Source organism: Xiphophorus maculatus, chromosome 6 (assembly GCF_002775205.1).
Source record: "Xiphophorus maculatus strain JP 163 A chromosome 6, X_maculatus-5.0-male, whole genome shotgun sequence".
Taxonomy (NCBI): domain Eukaryota; kingdom Metazoa; phylum Chordata; class Actinopteri; order Cyprinodontiformes; family Poeciliidae; genus Xiphophorus; species Xiphophorus maculatus.
Window position 1 is genome coordinate 27417676 of NC_036448.1, and position 19020 is coordinate 27436695.

At 37.1% G+C, this 19020-nt stretch overlaps 1 protein-coding gene across 9 annotated transcripts in view; it reads right to left on the reverse strand.

Annotated features, from left to right (window-relative positions):
- dip2c (disco interacting protein 2 homolog C) overlaps positions 1-19020 on the reverse strand; it is a 162300-nt gene that overhangs the window by 72806 nt on the left and 70474 nt on the right. For 7 of the 9 annotated variants that reach the window (XM_023334751.1, XM_023334753.1, XM_023334747.1 and 4 more), the window contains exon 2: positions 5823-5894. In XM_023334751.1, the coding sequence (XP_023190519.1) occupies positions 5823-5894 (72 nt within the window). Of the gene's footprint in view, positions 1-5822; positions 5895-9134; positions 9154-13946; positions 14037-19020 lie in introns of those variants that run through there. The other 2 variants (XM_023334752.1, XM_023334754.1) reach the window with 2 other exon arrangements.

Genomic DNA, 19020 nt, shown 5'->3' on the forward strand with positions numbered 1-19020 from the left:
ACTAACTACAACTAACTTTAACTATAACTAATGTTTCTGATTAGTGCTTTTGAATTTATCCAGAAAATTTATTTATGGAAAGCCAAGTGAGCTAAGCAAACGCACATAAAAACACTAAAAAAAATAGCTCTGCTGTTAATGCATTTGCGGAAATGTATTTGCCATTTATTATGAACGCATAATTTGGAGGTGAGACCATATTTATATTTGTTTATATTTTATAAAAATATTGTACACATTAAAAGTGTATTCTGATTCAAAAAGAATATATATACTTTTAAGATTTGGTATAGATGGTGTGTAAACACACTATTGTGGTCTTCAAGAACCCATTTCTGCAAAGCACCTAAAACCTGAATGCAAGTTGATGGTTTTCACCCTTTTGGCATCTGGACCAAATAAAACTTTAACAACTCCTTGGCCTGGTTTTGGTTAAGTGAACAATTTACATATTTTGTCCAGAAATAAAATATTAGAAACATTCACTGTGGCTGTTGTGGGAGGCAAAATGTTGGAGAATGGCATCGAGTCGCTGGTAAAACTGGTCCACACAGCTTAGCAGCTATTTACACATGGAATGTGCCAAAGACTGGAAATTAGAGCAGGAAACCAGTGTAGTGCTCACATCCTCTCAGATCACAGTACATACAATTATAATATATTTTTAGACCTCACTCACAAAGAGAAAACCCACAATATCATACTGACCAAGGACAAACCAACTTCTATCTGCTATTCTGTTTTCAGTAGCTGTCCACATTCAGTGTAATTTAGATTTTTGAAAGACTATACCTCTTAAAACACAGTTTACTTTGAGAAAATGGAGAATGGAAGAGCTAAACTGTAGAGGGTTTCTTAAGAGAGGCCATAAGAAAGCCTTTGATCCACTTAACCGTAAGAGCTTATTGTCAGTTTATCAAATTTCTGTTCTGAACCCAGATCATCCCCTTCATGTAGTTGCTGAGTGGGTCATTGGATTTGTTCATTGGACTGTTGCTGGCTTATAAATGTGTCAGACGAGGCATTTTTTCAGGACATACGTCTTGCTGAAAAGAAAGGTCTGCTATTTTGACCCATTAGGTTATCAACAATAAAGTGAAGTGATGGTGATGACGTCTAGGAATAATGTTATTAAAGTCCTCATTGTTGATACATTAGACTTAGACTGTAGCAGTTCAAACAGAACTTTTTACTGCAAAAGTTTTGAGTCATCCCTCATTTCAATATTTTTTTCTTTGGATCTTTAAAATGAGTCTTGATAATTTCTTCCTTGTTAATTTTCCCAAGTCCAAAAATCAAACATGTAAACTTTTAAATCATAAATTCAAGCACGAATTTATACACAGCACTCCTTTGGTTCCTTTATTTGCCCGTTTGGGATAAATCAAGTTTTATGAATCTTAACAATAATCTGTCTCGGTCTGTTGGTACCCAGAAGATAAATGGCCTCAAGAAGAAGTTTCGCTGAAGGTTTTGGTTAGATGTGTGGTTTGTCCTACCATTGTAACGTTCTCTGAACTAATGGAAAAACTCTCTGTGTTGTGTGGTTGTGTTCATGGTTTGAGTCATCTGTCCCCTCAAAGCGAATCTGGGACCCCAACACTGTTTCAATGTGAATACCAACCATTTTTTCCCTCCCACTCACCTCATTCCTGAACACAAAGCACTTCCTGAGATTCCCAAACTCGAAGACAACATGCACTCTTCTCTGACTCTGTATTTCCATGCACACAGACGGAGGAGACTGTTTTCCAGTAATAGCTCTGATGGTGCCACTGTGACCTCAAACTTCAAACCACCTTGGCTGTAAAACAGACGTCTACATTCCTCATAGACTCAACAGCATCCATCTGTGGTTTATTAGAAAAACTATTCAACTGGTGATGATTCATCAGCTTCAATAAGCTTATGACAGCTTATAAGCACACACATACTGGTAATCTTCCTCATTATACCGATTCTGTTGGCGGCCATTTTGCCCCTTTGACAATTCAAACTGTTGCAGTTCTCATTTTTCTGGATCCGCCTCTTTGTGGGTACCAAGTGGTACCATCTACATACCAACCAGGCCTTAATTTGTACCAGTTTTGCAATGCTGTGACAACGAACATTTGAAAGTCATTTTCTTTTATATACTCATACTCTACTGGAAGTAAATGTGGTTGCACAAGAGCAATAAACAATTTGTACGAGAAAGAGGGTCTTAGAACTTGATGTGAGGTCCAAATTAGGGCTGCATGATATTGGGAAAAACTGATAGGAGATTTTTTCTAATCCTGCGATATATATTGTGATATAATACAGAATAATGTCAAGGGGACCCCAACAGATTTACTTTCACAAGCTTTCGCTATGATGCTGCACTTGGTATACATAAAACTTCATTAGAAATTGCCTTGGGTCTATTTCAAATGTAATGAACACAGAGGTGGAAAAGAAAGGGAGAACAGTAGGAAAAAGGTTTAAAGGGAAATAAAGGAGGGAACACCACGTTCCTTTAAATCTGCACTGGAAACCCAACTGTTTAGTGCTGATTTTGGACCATAATAAATGGAGCACTGACCAACATATTTAATGCGTACTGATGATTTTGATGATGGCACTCGACAAAATGTAATGTTTTTTCAATTGGTGACTTTTTGTGTTTTATGACATAAAGTACCTTGAACTGCTTGTTGCTAGAATGTGCTAAACAAAGAAACTCAATTGATTGAGGGAGAATACACATCAACACCCTTGAAGTCTGCTTCTACACCTGCAGAATGACAGAAAAAATTATTTTTTTGTAGATAACTTAAGTTATGCTGCACGTCTGCCATCTTTTTCATGAAGAGATGATCCTACCTCTTTTTATAAATGCTACAAATCTGGTTTTTCTCTGTATTTGAGTGTTACGATTGTAGAAAATCTTTAAAGAGGGATATCTGTTGCTATATGGGTCTTTTTTTGTCTATGCTTCCATCACTGTGGGACCTTTAGCATTTTGGGTATCATAATTGGTGCAAAGTGTGAGAATCTGCTGGTGTGAGACTTTAAAATATGTCAGAATGAAAAATGCAAGTTATAACACTTGTAATATATTAGTGAACAATTATTGCTCTCCAAACAGTCGTTTGAGATGTAAATATTCTACACACTGATATTACGATACAACCGATACATTTGTGATAGAGTGTCCAAATGTATTATATCTTATAAGTCCTGGTTCACAACCAATATAAATGGGAATAGAACATAATTTACAATTTATTGGCTAATAAACTGCATAAGCAACATTTATGGTTCAAAAACACTGAATGTTTGAACAAGTGGTATTGAAACTCCACCACTGGTCACAACACTGGGAATCTGTGGTGATTTCACTGAAAGTTGGGGAATACTGGTTCTTTCAATAAAAACGTGTTTGGATAATTGATGTACTTATTAATAAAAGTTACTACATTGACAAAATGTCTAATTATTATCAGCAAAATAAAGGAAAAAGGTAAAAATGTTGGTATTTGGGCCATGATTCTCAAAGCCCCCCAAAAAAGTTCCCATGACTTTCCCAGAGTATTTAGTTCTAACAGATGTTTTCTTATTACATAACTTCTGTGCCTCACTTGCAGTAGTTGAGACAGATTTAATTCCTCTGACTGTTCCTTCACAGAACAATCCAAGGAATCTGGACCAACTGGTTCTTTTTGGAAAACCTTGACCTTCTTTCCTGCAAGAATGACATCACTCATTCTTGATAGTTAATAAAAAGGTCGTTGAGTGCCGCTGCATAATTATAAAGTAAATATGAAGGTAATCAACCAGCTGGATCAGTCGCACAGTGTTGAGTCACATCCATCTGGGATTTTATTCCTGGTACTGTAACTGCTGGTAGCTAGAACCAGTAAGAGTTTCCCAGCAGTCAACCAGTTATTACTGGTCTACAAACAACAGCAACCAGAAAGTAGGTCAAAATAAAAGATAAACATGAAAATGGTAACAGGGATTATACTACATGTAGATCAAAGTCAAAGATTGAAGATTTGATCGTATAAATATATTAGCTTTGTTGTTTCCTTCCAACTAGTCAGTTCAGTTTGAATTCAGGTTTATATCAAAGTAAACTATTTTATTTTTTGCAGCACATGGAAAACATTCAAGTTTGACAACCAAGATTGACGCGAGATCAACATTTCTACGCAAGTCAATGGGAAGTAAGAAAAGGGTGATGTAGCACCCTCTGCTGGCCACCGCAGTCAACTGTTTTTAAAGCTACACAAAAGCTGATTTTTAAATATTTACTACATTCAGCAGCAGCTGTTAGTAGAATAGTATGATGAGTTTATTTACCCAGTAAAGGAGGAGCCAAGAATTAATCAGCAAAAAGATTTTTTCCCTCTTTGGTATTTTAAAGTAAATCTAAGTTTGAATTTTAAAATATTTTGCTTCCTTACTTCCCTGTGACCTTTAACCTGATTTTCTTCACCAATTCTCCAGCCTTTCTGAAGGTCTTTTGAAGTTTGACTTACTTTATGTCCACTTCCTAATTATTTTCAGACAAATTAGTTTCTTTGCTATGACTCAACATTTGCACAGCAGGGCATGTTGTTTTTAAATAAAGCATTCAAATTACTATAAAAGGTACCACTAAAGAACAATAATCAGGGCTTAATGTGGGCTTGTACAGAGTACAGGCAGTTATGAAAAAAAAATAATCTCTCCTTTTTTCCTGTTTTTGCTTTTTTGTGACATTTAAATTATCCATATCAACAAAGAGTTGAGAAAGAGAGAAATATACCCAACATAAAGCACAATGAAGCTTTCAAAACAGTATTTACTATTTTTCTTGGGGGCAAAACCAATCTGGCGCAATAAAAAAAGTTAGTGATGAAAAGAGTGATGATACAAAAGTTGAACTTTTTGGAAAGTGTGACTCCACATCCAGATGGGAAACAACTGAAGAACATCATTCTTCAACAAGATGGTGGCCGTTTCATGGCCTAAAAACTCTGCTTTCTACTAGAAGAAATTCTGGTCCAAATCCAGAAGCAGGAAGTGGACTACAGCGCAGGGCAGTCTGGGTAAATACAACCTAAACAAACATGCAAGAGAAATGATTTGTGATTTTTTTTCTAACAAAAAACAAAAGAGAATCCTCCACCTGCTAAAATCTGATGCTACTCTATTTTTGTTTACATTTAGTGAGGAAGGAAGGTGGAGGTGTTTGTGTTGTTTCCTTCAGTGGTTCTTAGTGCAGCGCCCCCACAGGCGAGGAGGGGAACAGGTTGGTTTGACCCAAAGAAGCAGGAGAAATGTAACAAATGTTGCAATTTTGGCCCTCAATCTAACCAAATTTACCAGACTATTGTGTAAAAACACCCATAAACTTCTAAAACTCTCTAATGGGGCTATTTTTAAGAAAATCTGCAAAAAGCAGTTATTAGGTTTAGGAGGCAATTACTTTTTCATAGTGGATCATGTTTGTTTAGACAGATTTTCTTCTAATAAAATAAATCACCATTTGATCTATAACTTCTACTTACTCAGGTTATTGTTCATTTTTCTGAAACATTCTGGTGTGACAAAATCACATTAACCTGTAGGTGTGCACAAACTTTTCACACTACACTTCATGTCCCATAAACTCCAAAAGAAACAACATTGGTGTTACCAACTGTAAGCTAGCACTGATAGAAACTACATTAGCAACAGTAGTCAGCAACTGTTTCCATGGTTATCTAAAGTCACTCATTAAGTAATTTATTGTAATTTTCCACAGTTTCTAACCCAAACTTAAAGCACAGATCAGAACAGCAGCAGAAGATGAAGAGAGAAAGTTGTTTTACCTGGAGTTTGGGGGAAATAGGCTCCAATCAGCTTGGATCGCTTCTTTTCATAGCCCTTCTGTGTGATGTCACCTGCAAGAGAGAGAAAAAGAGGGGTGATTACTTTCCTTTTAATCCTTTTAACCATGCAGATTAAACTAAACCAACACTTCCTGGTTCAGAATAACACAACTTCAAGTTTTTTTAAGGCCATAAAAAGCGGCAGGAAAAACAACATTCCTCAAATTTTTCTCATAAAACCCATTAGGAAAAAGAAACAATGACTCAAATAAATATAACCAAGTTCAGACTTTTGAAGAGAAAACACTCCGGGTTCAAACATGTTGATTTTCTCCTACAGAAACCAGATGGTGCTGTTCGTTTGCAGGAGAACTGGGACGTGAATCACAATAATTCAGCTCAAAGCTGCTGATCGAGTGACAAATCAGCAGATTTCCAAACAGAACGACACACATCTGAATCCAATAGCACAGATTATTGAAAATATGCTCAGCAAACCTTCACGAAACAACAGCAGCAGAAGTTTGGAGAGTTTTAGAGAACAAGTGTTTTTAAGAAATAAAGAGAAAATTTTAAACCTAACAGGGTTTCTTTATAGCAGCGAAGAGCAAATAAACGGGTAAAAAACAATCTTATAAGGGAATTAATGAAGCATGCTGGGAAAATGAGTTTCATTGGCTGAAAATGGTCTCAAAACGACAATATTATTGTTTACGGCAATAATTTCAGGGACAATTTACCATCCAGGTATGTATATAATTATGAAATGGGTCAAACGATAAGTAAAACTGGGTCACTACTAACCACCAATGTTTATTTCCGTTTTGTGTTTCTAGTTGGTCATTCAATTCAATTCAGAAATACTTTATTGGTCCCAATGGGAAATTAGATAAATCTGTGGGGTATTTTCAGTCATGTGACATCGATAGTTATGCAACGCTGGATTGCGGTGTGTTTAACTAAAGTACAGAAGTAATGTAGGCACTGTGGTCACTTTTATATGGAGTTACAAGTGTAGGAAAAAATATATAATACCAATAAATATCGGTTATCGGCTACAACAGCCGTATTAACATCAGATATCGATATTGGCTAAATTTTTCATAAACATTATTTGGACAAAAAGCAGGTGCCATGTTGCTTCAGTTCATTGAAAGTTGCAGATATTTGTTTCTGCACAGCATCCCAATCAGGCGCAGAGGTGGACTTTGACTAGACCATTCCAGCCCGGTGATTCTCTTCTGTTGATAACCCAGTTTGCACCAAGGTTGACAGCTTGTATGAGTTTGGTTTTCTCCCAAGCAATGAACTCTGCTTTATAGTTAAACATCTAAACTCCAAAGGTCATTGATTATTAAGATTTTAGTCAAATTTCAAAGCTCCATTTTGTTTTTGGAGAGTTTTTCCCCTTTGCTCAGACGTCCAGGATGGATTGGCAGAGGTTTAAAATGTTAAATGACCTCCAGTAGTATGGAAATGTCTGAAAACTTCAACTGACAGAAGTTTTCAGTCAGACCACTGTCTTTGTTCTTTCACTGTACACCCATAATGCATTGCAGCATACATACAATCTATTATTTGTCCAGAAGCTGCACGCATAAACATCTGTAAATACAACAAGGAACACAGAAGAAGTAAATATTTTTTTGAAATATTACTCTGTCAATGTTATGATAAATGAGGGGGAAGCCAGCAGCAGCCTGCAGAAAGCCTGCAACTCCCAAACCTGATGAATTTGGATGCAATAGAAAAGTTCTTGCTGAGTCGGCAGCTGCAGAGAAATTTGAATTCATTGTGCAAGAATTAAAAAAATAAGACAGTAAATAAAGGAAAAGAAGCCCTGAAGCGGAAAGCAGGCGTTGTGAATGTTAAACCTGCACGTTTTAAAGCAGCAGTGTAGAAAAAATACTAAATATTATTCCTAAACATGTTTTTATCTGTCTAAACCAAAATAAATAAAGTAGGAGGAATTCATTTTTTAAAAATTTTATTAGGAAATACAGGAAGATTTAGGCTTGCATTTGGGTTCTTTGGTACATGTGTTTGGCACTTTGGATCAGTAATTATTTATTACTGTTTATTCAGGTTTCTGTAAAGAAAGTAAGAATTGCGTGATTATTTCTAAGAACTAAAACTGACAAGAGAAAAGATTTGTGCTGGTGAAAGTGAGAGGAGCGGACAGTGAGGAGCTCAGTCTGATTTAAGCAGTGAGGGAAGGATAAATGAGAGCGAAGTGACACTAAACCGGCAGCAGATCTGTCCAACATGGAAAATAAGCCGTTCGCTCGGCTGACCTGACAAATCCTTCTTAAACACACAGAAACACGACTAACTGGCTCGGATCAGCAATCCCGTCGTCATCCGCGCCGCCGTCGCTGCAGGGAACGAGCGAGCGTTTGGTGGCACGAAGCCGGTAATTAACATCTCCGACAGGGAATCTAACGCCCTGCGGAGACGAGGAGGAAACCGGTAAATGCTTCAGTTTGGGAGGAGAAAGAGAAGCTGGAGGTCTGGACTTCTCTCTCAGTCTCTGGTTAACTGGTTCAGGAGGAAACTGGTAACTGGTTTCAGATCAGTTACACTTTACAAGCTGCCTCAAAAGGGCAGCTTTATGAGTTTTCCAGGCACATGGTATCATTTTATAGCACAATCAAGTATCTATGTTACCTTCAGATGTTAGAGAACTGCTATATAAACATTTTACTTCCCAATTAAATGCCTGGAAATTGGGTCTCTGTCTCTTTAAGAAACTCCGGCTCTTTCTGAAACTCCCCCCTCAGGAAGTCATCACAACGTATCTCCTCTATAAAATGAAAAAAAAAAAAAAATGATCCGATTAATTGTCAGACTAATCAATTACTAAAATGAATCATTAATTGCATCCCTAATATATTTTGGCATAAAACTTTAAAAACTGGTAATGCCCAAAATCAGAATTATTTTCTGTGAACAGCCAGAAAACTGCAATCGGTTCAGCCCTAATAAACACTTTTATTTTCTATTATCATTCCAAGCCAGACATGGAAATATATTTAAAAAATATGTTCATGCTTCTCTTCTGACCTTGTAGAAATCAGCGTTTATTTTCTCCAGATGGGAAACTATATTTATTTTCTTATGTATTTGTTAGAAGAGTTGAGTTGTGGAAGAGAATTGGAAAGGATACGAAAATTTTTATCCACCAACCGCATCAAAAGAACCCTGCCGCTAGTTTCTGCATCAGTTTGACATCCTGAATCCAGATGAGTAAAGATTAGCAGGATATTAACAGAAATGATAATCATTATACTGAAGTTAAGACATGAGACTTACTCTGCAAACACTCACACCCTGGGTGGATCGTTTCTCAGCTAAACAACCGTCCCGGTGCAGAAGAATGCGAGTGTGGGAAGCTGGTTAGTGTTGAAACAGCCAGCTGAGATTTTATGACCATATACAGAGAGAGAGAAGCAGGAAAGAGAGGCAGCAGCAGAGAGACATGTCAAGAGAGACACAGATACGAGGGAAAAGGTGAATGAAGAAAATTAAAACCAGGAGGGGAAAATGGAGGCCGGGAGTTTTGTATCTGTGTAGCTCTTAAAGAATAAACTTTATTCTAAAGTTTTCACACTAGAAATGTCGGTTCTGAACGGGTTTGTGTTTTTTAATCATTATTTTCTCAGACGTGGGCAGAATATCCAAAAACTGTACTCAAGTAAAGTTGCAGTTTTTCAAAATATTTTTAATCTAGCAAAAATAAAAAGCAGCCATCTAAGAAATTACTCAAGTGAAAGTGAAAAAGTATTTGGCCAAAAAAAAATCTACTCAAGCACAAAGTACCTGATCAAATTATCAATATTTAAGAATTATATAATTTGGGAAGTCAAAATTTTGGTATTTTAAGAACAAAATGACAAAAAATATTAAATGTTAAAATCAGGCGAAATATTTTTTTTCCAAATCACTTTCTTTCAATAAAAAAGAAATTTTACTCCAGAGTAGCAATACTCTAAAAATAAAATTATTCAAGTAAAAATAAAAAGTAAAGCATAGTAAAAATACTAATAAAAGTACTTTTTTTTTCTCAAAGAAATTACTCAAGTAAATGCAACTGAGTGAATATAATAGTTACTACCCTAACTACCCTAACCCAGTGTCTGATCATTAGGAGTGCTGAATTTTCAAAAAACTGGATGTTGGTTTAGCAATCTAGTTAAATTAGTTACATATTTTAGCAGCAGACTACAGAAACCAGATTACTGGTGGGCGTCCGACAGGGCTGTGTGCTCAGCCCAGCAATCTTTTAGCCTTGTTGCCAAGGCACAAGCATCACAGGATTAGCAAACATTTAGGGTGCATTCATATCAGCCCTCTTTAGTCCGCTTTAATAAAACTCCAGTTCGTTTGCCAAGAAAGTCCGGTTTGTTGAGGTCAGATGAGTAACGAATTCTGATTTGCCTACAAACCTCAATCTGTCTCCAGTTAAACTGAACACTGCTGCAGTTCGAATGCATATGTGAACACCAACGGGACCATAGACCGCTCTAAAAATGGACTACAGCACAGGGCATTCTGGGTAAATACTAACAAAACAAACATGTTAGCCTAGCGCTAGCGGTGTTTTACCAAAGAAAGAACAGAAATCCTCCAACCGATAAAATCTGACGCTCCGCCGTTTTTGTTTACATTTTGAGAAGAAGAAGGTTATGCTCATTGTCTTCTTCAGAGGTTTTCATGTTGTTTCCTTCAGTGGTTCTTGGTGCAGCGCCCCCACAGGCGAGGAGGGGAACAGGTTTTTCAAAGGGTTTGGTTGGTTTGACAGTGTATTGTGAAAGAGCAGCAGCCAAAAGTAAAACAAATTTTGGTTCAGAATCAAACCAAATATGTCAGCAAACAGGTGAAACATTTAAAAACCTGAGCCTGCATTTCCATCCATCCTTTTACAGCCTGGATCCAATAAATGGAGCCTCCACAGCAGAGCCTGCTATCTCTGCGGGATGTTTGTGACGGGATCCTGCTGTGGCAAAAAAAATCTTGCATCTTACAGCAGGAAAGGAATTACTGTAATAAAAATGTTATTTTATTGAGCTTGCACAGTGTGACATCTTAAAGCGGGTTAGTTTCTGAAAACGAAAACCAAGATTTATATGGTGGCATGCCAAACAAATCTAAAACTTCTCTTCTGAAATATGAAAAGCATTGTCAAAAGCAACAATAAGTACTTTTTCTATATTTCCCCATTTTATTTTTTACAAAAATGTATACTTATTTATAATTTCTAGGCTTGTCAGAATTCAAAATTATTGTGTTACACAATAACAGTCATTTTGAAACCATTTTCAGATAAAAAAAATCTTTAATTTCTAAAAACTATTTAACACTGGCACTGGAAAACCTTTTAAATATAAAAAAATAAAGAAAACAACAATAATAAAATTGGATTATTAAGTCACTGTAGCCAAAGTAGTACAGCTATAATACAGGCTAAGTGGCAGGTAGTGCAAACAAACTACCACTGGATCTAATTTTAATTTATAGTGCAATTAATTGATTTATTGCTAATTGTGAGGCTTAATCATTTCAGAGTCAATTAACACTAACGAGAAGGAAAAAGTGAGGTTTCTCACATAAAAAGTATAATTTAAGTCCCACAGGAGTCTGGAGGAAACACCCAAGGACTCCCTGAGGAACGAGGGAAAGGAAAACACAAACACACCCCAGGGTCCGATGGCGGTTGGAAGCAGCAGGTGTTTAGAGAAACAACAAGCTGAGTCAGGACTGAAAGCCACACAGGCAGAAGAAAACAGCTCAGATAGAGACTGTTTGTCACATTTCAGACGAACGAGAATCAAGAATCGCTCAAAAACCGGAAATTTGATTTTTAGCTGTTTTTTTTTAAGTTAAAATTTGTTTCCCAAGAACAACAGAGACACACAACCCAGAGTCTAACCCAGGTATTAAAGCGCCACGTTTAGACCATAAAGTTTAACACCGAAACATGTAACCATAATTTCTCATGCCATATTTACGCAATCGTAAATACGGTACGAAAGCTGGACTGTAATCCTGACTTCAAATGATTTACGGCTCACATCTGGAGAATCGGAACAGTTAACCCGGGCTCCAGTACGAAGGTGAGGATGGAGAAGTTAGCGTCTCGGTTTGGGTTTGACCTCATGAAGCAGCGAGGAAATGAATCTGTCTGCAACGTGCGGCTTTATTAGAGCGGTCAGTTCATTAACGAGCAGATAGAATCCATTAAGTCCAGCATGAAACATGGCAGCTGATGAATAACATGAATGAAACCAGAGGAACTGACGTTTCTGCTCAAATTAATCTGTTTGGTTGGCTGGAGAAGCAGTTTTAATATTTACATAAAACCAGAGTCTCTGGTTTTCAGTGTAAATTTATGGTTCAAAACAAATAATTTTCAGATACCACAAAATTTTCCAGGCAAACAAACCATTGGTAAAGTTTTTATTAAATAAGTCAGAGAAAGACTCAGGTTTTCTTCCCCCTTCCCCACCTGTTGCTATGGCCTAGGCCTGTAACAATAATCAATAAAATCAATTAATCGCATAAGACAAGCTTAATTATTTCCATTGGCATAGTTTATTGTTTTTCTCTTTTCTACCAAAAACTGGATGACAAAAGTCTTCAATTTGTGATTTGGTCTCAAAGAAAGTTTTTAAATAATGAGTTTCATTTATTGTTTCTGTTGTTTTACTTATTTATCTTGCATATTAAAAATATCTTCCAGTTCTGGTGTTAAATTCTCTTTAGCATTTAAAGTTTATTCTTCTTTGAGAATGTGTTCTTGCATTACTGTGCCATTCTTACCATTATATTACTTCAAAACGGTGTAAAAACAACAATATTATTTATCTCAATAACTTCTGGGTTTTCTGTTTCAAGTCACTGACCACACAAAAAAAATAAAATAAACCGGATTCAGCAAAAAAAAACAAAAACCCAAAAACATCAGACTTAAACGTAGCCATTTCCAGTCGCAAAAAACAAGAACAGCCAGAGTGTGGAATCAGACTGGGGAATACGTTGACCTTTGCTCAATTTAACAGCTCTGAATCGCTACAATTGAAAAGCGTTTCCATGGCAACCTGTACCCACCTTCATTTACTTTTTTTTATTTCTTAAGTTACAAAACTGAGGAGACTCGGTCTGATAACGTCCAGACTAAATCACAATATTGTAACAATCTGACATTGATTCTAGTAAATGATCTTTGTCACTTGCTGCATTTATATTAACCATAAAGTTGTGCAAATCTAAGTCACGAAAATTAATTTGCTTCATGGAAACGCGCAAATGTTGAAAAAAACAAATGTTTCTGATAAACAGTTTTTGGATTAGGTGGTTTCTCAGCCGTATCAAAACACTGTTTTCGCATCAAACAAGTCACATGATCAACAGCTGGATGTTACTACTGGCAGAAACGCCAAAGAAGACAACAGGAAGTTGTGTTCTTTGTGGGTTGTAGTTTGTTTTTGCTGTTTTGTGCAGCTCTTAATATTACACAGTTTGTAAAAATATGTGTGGCCTTACAAAGTGTTGAATGCAAGGCTCTTCTGTAAAATGACCGACTATAATTTCCCCAAAACAGGATTTTTATCATATAATTTAATTTCCTGTTTAATGGAAACACTGCAATTGCAAATTTGTATTTTTTCAACATTAGTGGAATATAGACAAAGATTTTTAATGTAGACAGTAGCTACAAATACACAGAAAACTGGGTCAAACAGCTGCTTTTATTTGTTCCCCTTTCAGTAAAGTGCTACTGCTTCTGAATAGTTTAAATGGAGCCGTTTTAAGGAGTTGAAACTGCGGGTGAAATCCTTCTCAGTGAGGGGTTTCCACACGCCTACGTCAGCACGCTGCACTTACATCCTCTGTTTATCCAGAAACAGCTGCGAGGATCATCCTGCAGCTCTAAAAACAGGGTCAGCAGGGCAGCATGACATCACAGAAAAAAAGACACAAAATAAACCCGGCGCGGGTAAAAACACAGAGGCTGAAACTTTGAGAAACGTGAAAGACATAAGAGCAACAAGAAAGAAAAAAAACGCAGTAATTTTAATGAAATTTCTTTTAAAACTTTCATAAAGCAGATTGAAAATTACTCACCATGCATAACTGTGAGAGTGATTAGGAGTTAAAAAAAGAACAACAACTTTCCTCGCATCTCGTGAAAACACAGGTTGCGCATTCCCCATCGACACACACACACACACACGCCCACCCTCCTAATTAAACACACACTCAGCGAGAAGCAGCTCATTGGTTAGCGAGAGGAGCGGCTCCAGCTGCTCTGAAGACAAAAGGCTGAAGGTGTTTCCTGATATTTCGCTGCTGCCTTTGTTGCTAACACGAATGCACATGTGCACACTCTCTCTCCTGCACGCCCACATGCACATTTTGCAGCCGATTTGCTGGCAGCTGCTTCACCGACCCTGAGTTCAAAGTGTTGTGTGTTAGGCTAAAATAAAAAGCTCCGCCTGCCCAAACACGCCGCCCGGCGACATCAGCAAAGCAAACAAATTAGTTTGTTTGTTGGTCGACTTCACAGGGAGGCGATCAGGATGCACACACCCTCGGGAAGTTTGATTCCCGTCTCTTTGTTTGCTCAATAACCGCCAACCAGGCCGAGGAGAAGCGTAATCCATGGTATCGTTAGGCTGATGGATGCAAACGTAGAACTGAATAGGGACTTTTTTCTGCTGGTTTTAATGGTCTGAACCGACCGAAGAACAGAGAAGACATCTGTCTGACAGCTGAACTCAAGCAGACAGTGACAAATACGTCAAGATCAACCACTTTAACTGCTATTTCACATGAGCGACCGCAACATTTCTGCATCAAAGTGAAGGAAGTTTGACTTTTATGGGCGGTTTTCTCTAAATGTTCAACATAAAGTATGGCAAAGAAGCTTAAAGGCAACAGATTTTTTTTAGATTCATACTTTTCTCTTTTTCTTTAGACATTGGCCGCTTTTTAGCTCAACTTTAAACCAGAACACAACCGTATTCATGGTGATTTCACTAAGGGGTAGGCATTTATTTATCATTCAGAGATCTTGAAGATAACAATTTTGATTTTTCTTTGTTATGATAAATTCCAATTAATGGTGTCTGTACACCCTGAAACTGTTCACATTGTTGGGGTTGGTAGTTTTACTACTTTCTCTACTGTTTGTTCAATAAACACCAATAAATATGAAAATTTGATTAATGCAGAAACTGTGTGCAGGTTAGTAATACAAATTACATTTCTTTACGTTGACTGGAGTCTTAAAGTTACCTAAAAATGACAATAAATAGTTCCTCTTGTCGCTTTTATCGTCATCACAAAGGTACCACAAAATATTACGACAAAACTTTAACTCCATTTCACCCACCTCTAATTTCACACCAGCACTGCTTGGTCTAGTTTGTTTGGGGAGATGTGAAAACAAAATCAAACTCTGATGCCGACCAAAAAAATGGAACTCTAACCTGCCTACAAAGCTAAGAAGAGACTGGATGTAGATTTAACAAACTAGCTACTTTAGTGCTAGTTTCTAGTTCACAAGATTTTTTAGCAACAGTCTACAAGGAGCTTGATTCCTAGTGGGTGTCCCACCAGGCTGTGTTCTCAGCCCAGTAATCTTTGAGCTCAGTTTTAGATCTGTTCCCAAGACACTAGCATCACAGGACTCTAACAGACATTACGGGCGAATTCACACCAACCCGGTTTAATAAGCTTTAATTGAACTTTAGTGTGTTTACCTAGAAAGTCCGGTTCATTTCAAACTCTGAGGCGGACCAAAAAAAGCAAACTCTGATCCTTCTACAAACCTCGGTCTCGGTTTGATTAAAGTGAACTCTGGTGTGGTTCGAATGCATATGTAAATTTAAGTGTACTGCAGCTCAAAGCATTCTGGGTAAGTACAACCAAAACAAATGTGCTAGTGCACCAGACTATCAGGTGGGAAATCAACTTTAGAATTTCAGAAAAATTAATCACCAACAAAAAGGCCAATAAACCCATGAGGTGAACCAGTTTTAAATCGGATCTTTAGGTTCTTCAGAACCAGAAGCCTGCTAAAAAACAGTTAATTTTTATTTCTTTAACTAAAAGTAAAAAATATCAAAGTGTACAAGCAACTCTTGGGCTTCTCCAGAACAAAAATGTTGGATAAAAGTTTAAATTCATACAAAAGTTGCAAAATTCTTGAAACTGAAACTTATTTGTCCTGAAAAAAATGATTAAATATCCAAAAATGTTACTAGAGTATGAGATTATGAGATTCCTAATCTTAATTTTGAGCCATTACATTAATAACTTAGTGTCTTTAGCGTTCATTACATTGTTATTCATTTTAATTCTTTGGCATTTTAATATATTTTATGTATTTGTTGATTGTTGGTGCAGACAATGCTGTCTACTATTGAAAACTGAGACGTAATAACTTAAACTTAAGTTTTCCCCTCGTTTTATTGATCGTAACATGTTCTGTATCGACATTTCCTCATGAGTGCAAAGTCATCCAGAAGTTTTTTTGGTTCCACATTTTACTGAAACTCAACAAAGAATCCAAACATTTCCCAGATTCAACGCTAAGAAGCTCAGGGGAGATCGACCAAACTAATGAAGTCATCTTAAATCAAGAACAAATCCAGCGGGGTGATCTCACTTCCTGCGTTTGAAACAAAAACAGACACTCCAAAGGAAAGAGGGAGGCAGAGGCAGTGAGAGACGGACCCGTCCCGCAACAATTCGAACATCGGTTTCCTCGTGACGCGGGGGCTCGGCTGACTGACCTACATGTCCGAGAAAAGTCCCCTCATCGAGCCGAGAGACTTGTGATGCGAGCGCAGCTCTTCACTGTGGAAAATCTGGGTCATGGGGTCACTTATTCCAGCAGTGTCGTGTGTCTATTATATAAGATTACAACATGGGTTGAATTAAAATGACTTTTACAGAGGATCTAGAAACCAGACACACCCCTGGTTAGAGGACGGCTGTTTAAGATGTAAAAATAAGGATTATTATGAAGTTTATCCCACTTTTAATGTGAAAAATATGGTGTGCTTCCAAAGTATTTCAACCATTTTTACGTTCTGTCAAGTTATAACCACAAACCTTAATATATTTTACAGGAATTCTATGAAAATGCAACATGGTTTTCATCCTCAAAATACTTTTTCAGCACCAATTTAGTTGACTGCTTCGTAGCTTTTCAAGTGAATAACGTTTGACATCTGTGTTGAAGTTTTGATTATCGACTTTTAGAAATTTGTTCAATTAGTTAAGAGTTTATATTCATGCTCTTATTTTGAAGAGGTTGAAGACGCCCCCCTCCCAAGAAATTTATTCTGAACAAGAAACGTTCAAGAACAAAAAATACAGACAAGAATGAACATTATAGAGCATGTAAAATATGTCAATATCAAATCGGTGCTTTAAGGTTGTAGTTTTTCAAAGCATTTGTCATTTGAATTGAAGGTAACCTTAGAGTTAGCCTTAGCCTTAGCTAATAGAACTAATGTTTACGATTGCTGCTTTACAGTTAGCGCTGCTAATTCTTTAGCCAGTGATGCAAAAACACTTTGCTATTATTATCCTAAATGAAAACTTATAGGTGGCTAATAAATAGTTTATATATATATATTAATTCATCTCTAAGCACTTTACAAATCATTAATAACTGTTTATTATGCATTAATTAACAGTGGGAAGAAGACATAATCTACCGGTTCTTGCCAAATAGTGAGTCTGCTCACTTATCTGAAGCTGTTATTCTAAACATTTCATACTACCCTGTAAGCACAATATGCATTTGTAAATATAATTTTTTTAGCATATAGTCTCCTTCTTTATGTTAAAGTGTTTATAGATGCATGTATAACATATCTATAAACTATTATCCATCTATAAGGGGAGAGAAAAGAGGAACTTAATCTGGAATTAGCCTGCACTGAACACCGACTTCCCCCGGATGTTAAAATGCTCTGCTGCCGGTTTGGCTGTTCCCTCACTGAGATCTGATCTCTGCATGCAAATAAGGGCAGCTCAGTTTTTGTTTGCAGCTTACAGGTGGGGTTAGCTGACCTTTCAGTGAGCGAAAACTGTCCTGATGCGTTCTCCTGTGTGTCTACCTTCATTTACATGAACTTTTCCTGATCCAGATATCACACCAGGATGCAGATGGAGTTTTATCACAAAAGGTGGGAGCCGGAAACTTTCCTACTCTAAATATTCCAGAAATAGATCAGAAATGGAGAAGAAAGCAGTGAGAAATTCAGATCAAGTCTGAAAGGACGAGGGATAAAATCTGAGCTTCAACAGTCAAATAAAATTCCCGAAATAGGCCAGGACAACCTTTGATACTGATGTCCGACACCCACATGCAAACAGCAGGCCTGCACCTGTGCTTAAAGCCGAGCCGGCTGTCAGTCCGATGATATTTACCTTCAGGGCTGAGACGGTGACAGTTAGACTCCTGACAAACACATAAATCACCCAAACAAACCGACTGCTTTACAACCTCACCCCTGACCCGGGTTCTCATCTGTCCTGACCGGACTGAAAGGCGTTTCAATCTGGTTCCCTTCAAAAACCCGGTTCTGTTCACTGAAAATAACGTTCATGGTTAAAATCAGCCAAAATATTTCAATGCTAGCTTTTCCCCCTGGATTGACCTTCTCTAAAAAAAAACACCGGACGCAGAGTTTCAATAAAAACTTCAATCTGCAGAAAATCTGAATACTGCCAAAAATGATAAGTCAAACAAGACATTGCTTGGTTTCTGTGTGTACTTAAGCTGAAAAAGTAAAAACAACAACCAGGTGCTGCGGATCAGATGTACTGATTATCTGATCTTCATATATTTATTTTGTGTTTTCCAGGCATATTTTATAGCATAATCCAGTAATCATGTTACCTTCCATCATTAAAGTGGTACATATATCAAATATGACCTAAAAGAAATTTGATTTTGTAATTAAATACATTGAAATTGGGACTCTGTCTCTTTAAGATCTCTACTCTTTCTGAAACTCCGCCTTCAGAAAACCGCAAATACTGGTCATCTACTGCACACGTGTCGAACTCAAGACCTGTGGGCCAAATCCGGCCCGCCAAAGATTTTTATGTGGCCCTCTAGATTCTAGACTAAACACTAAATGTGCTTAAACATCATGTTATCAATCAAATCAGG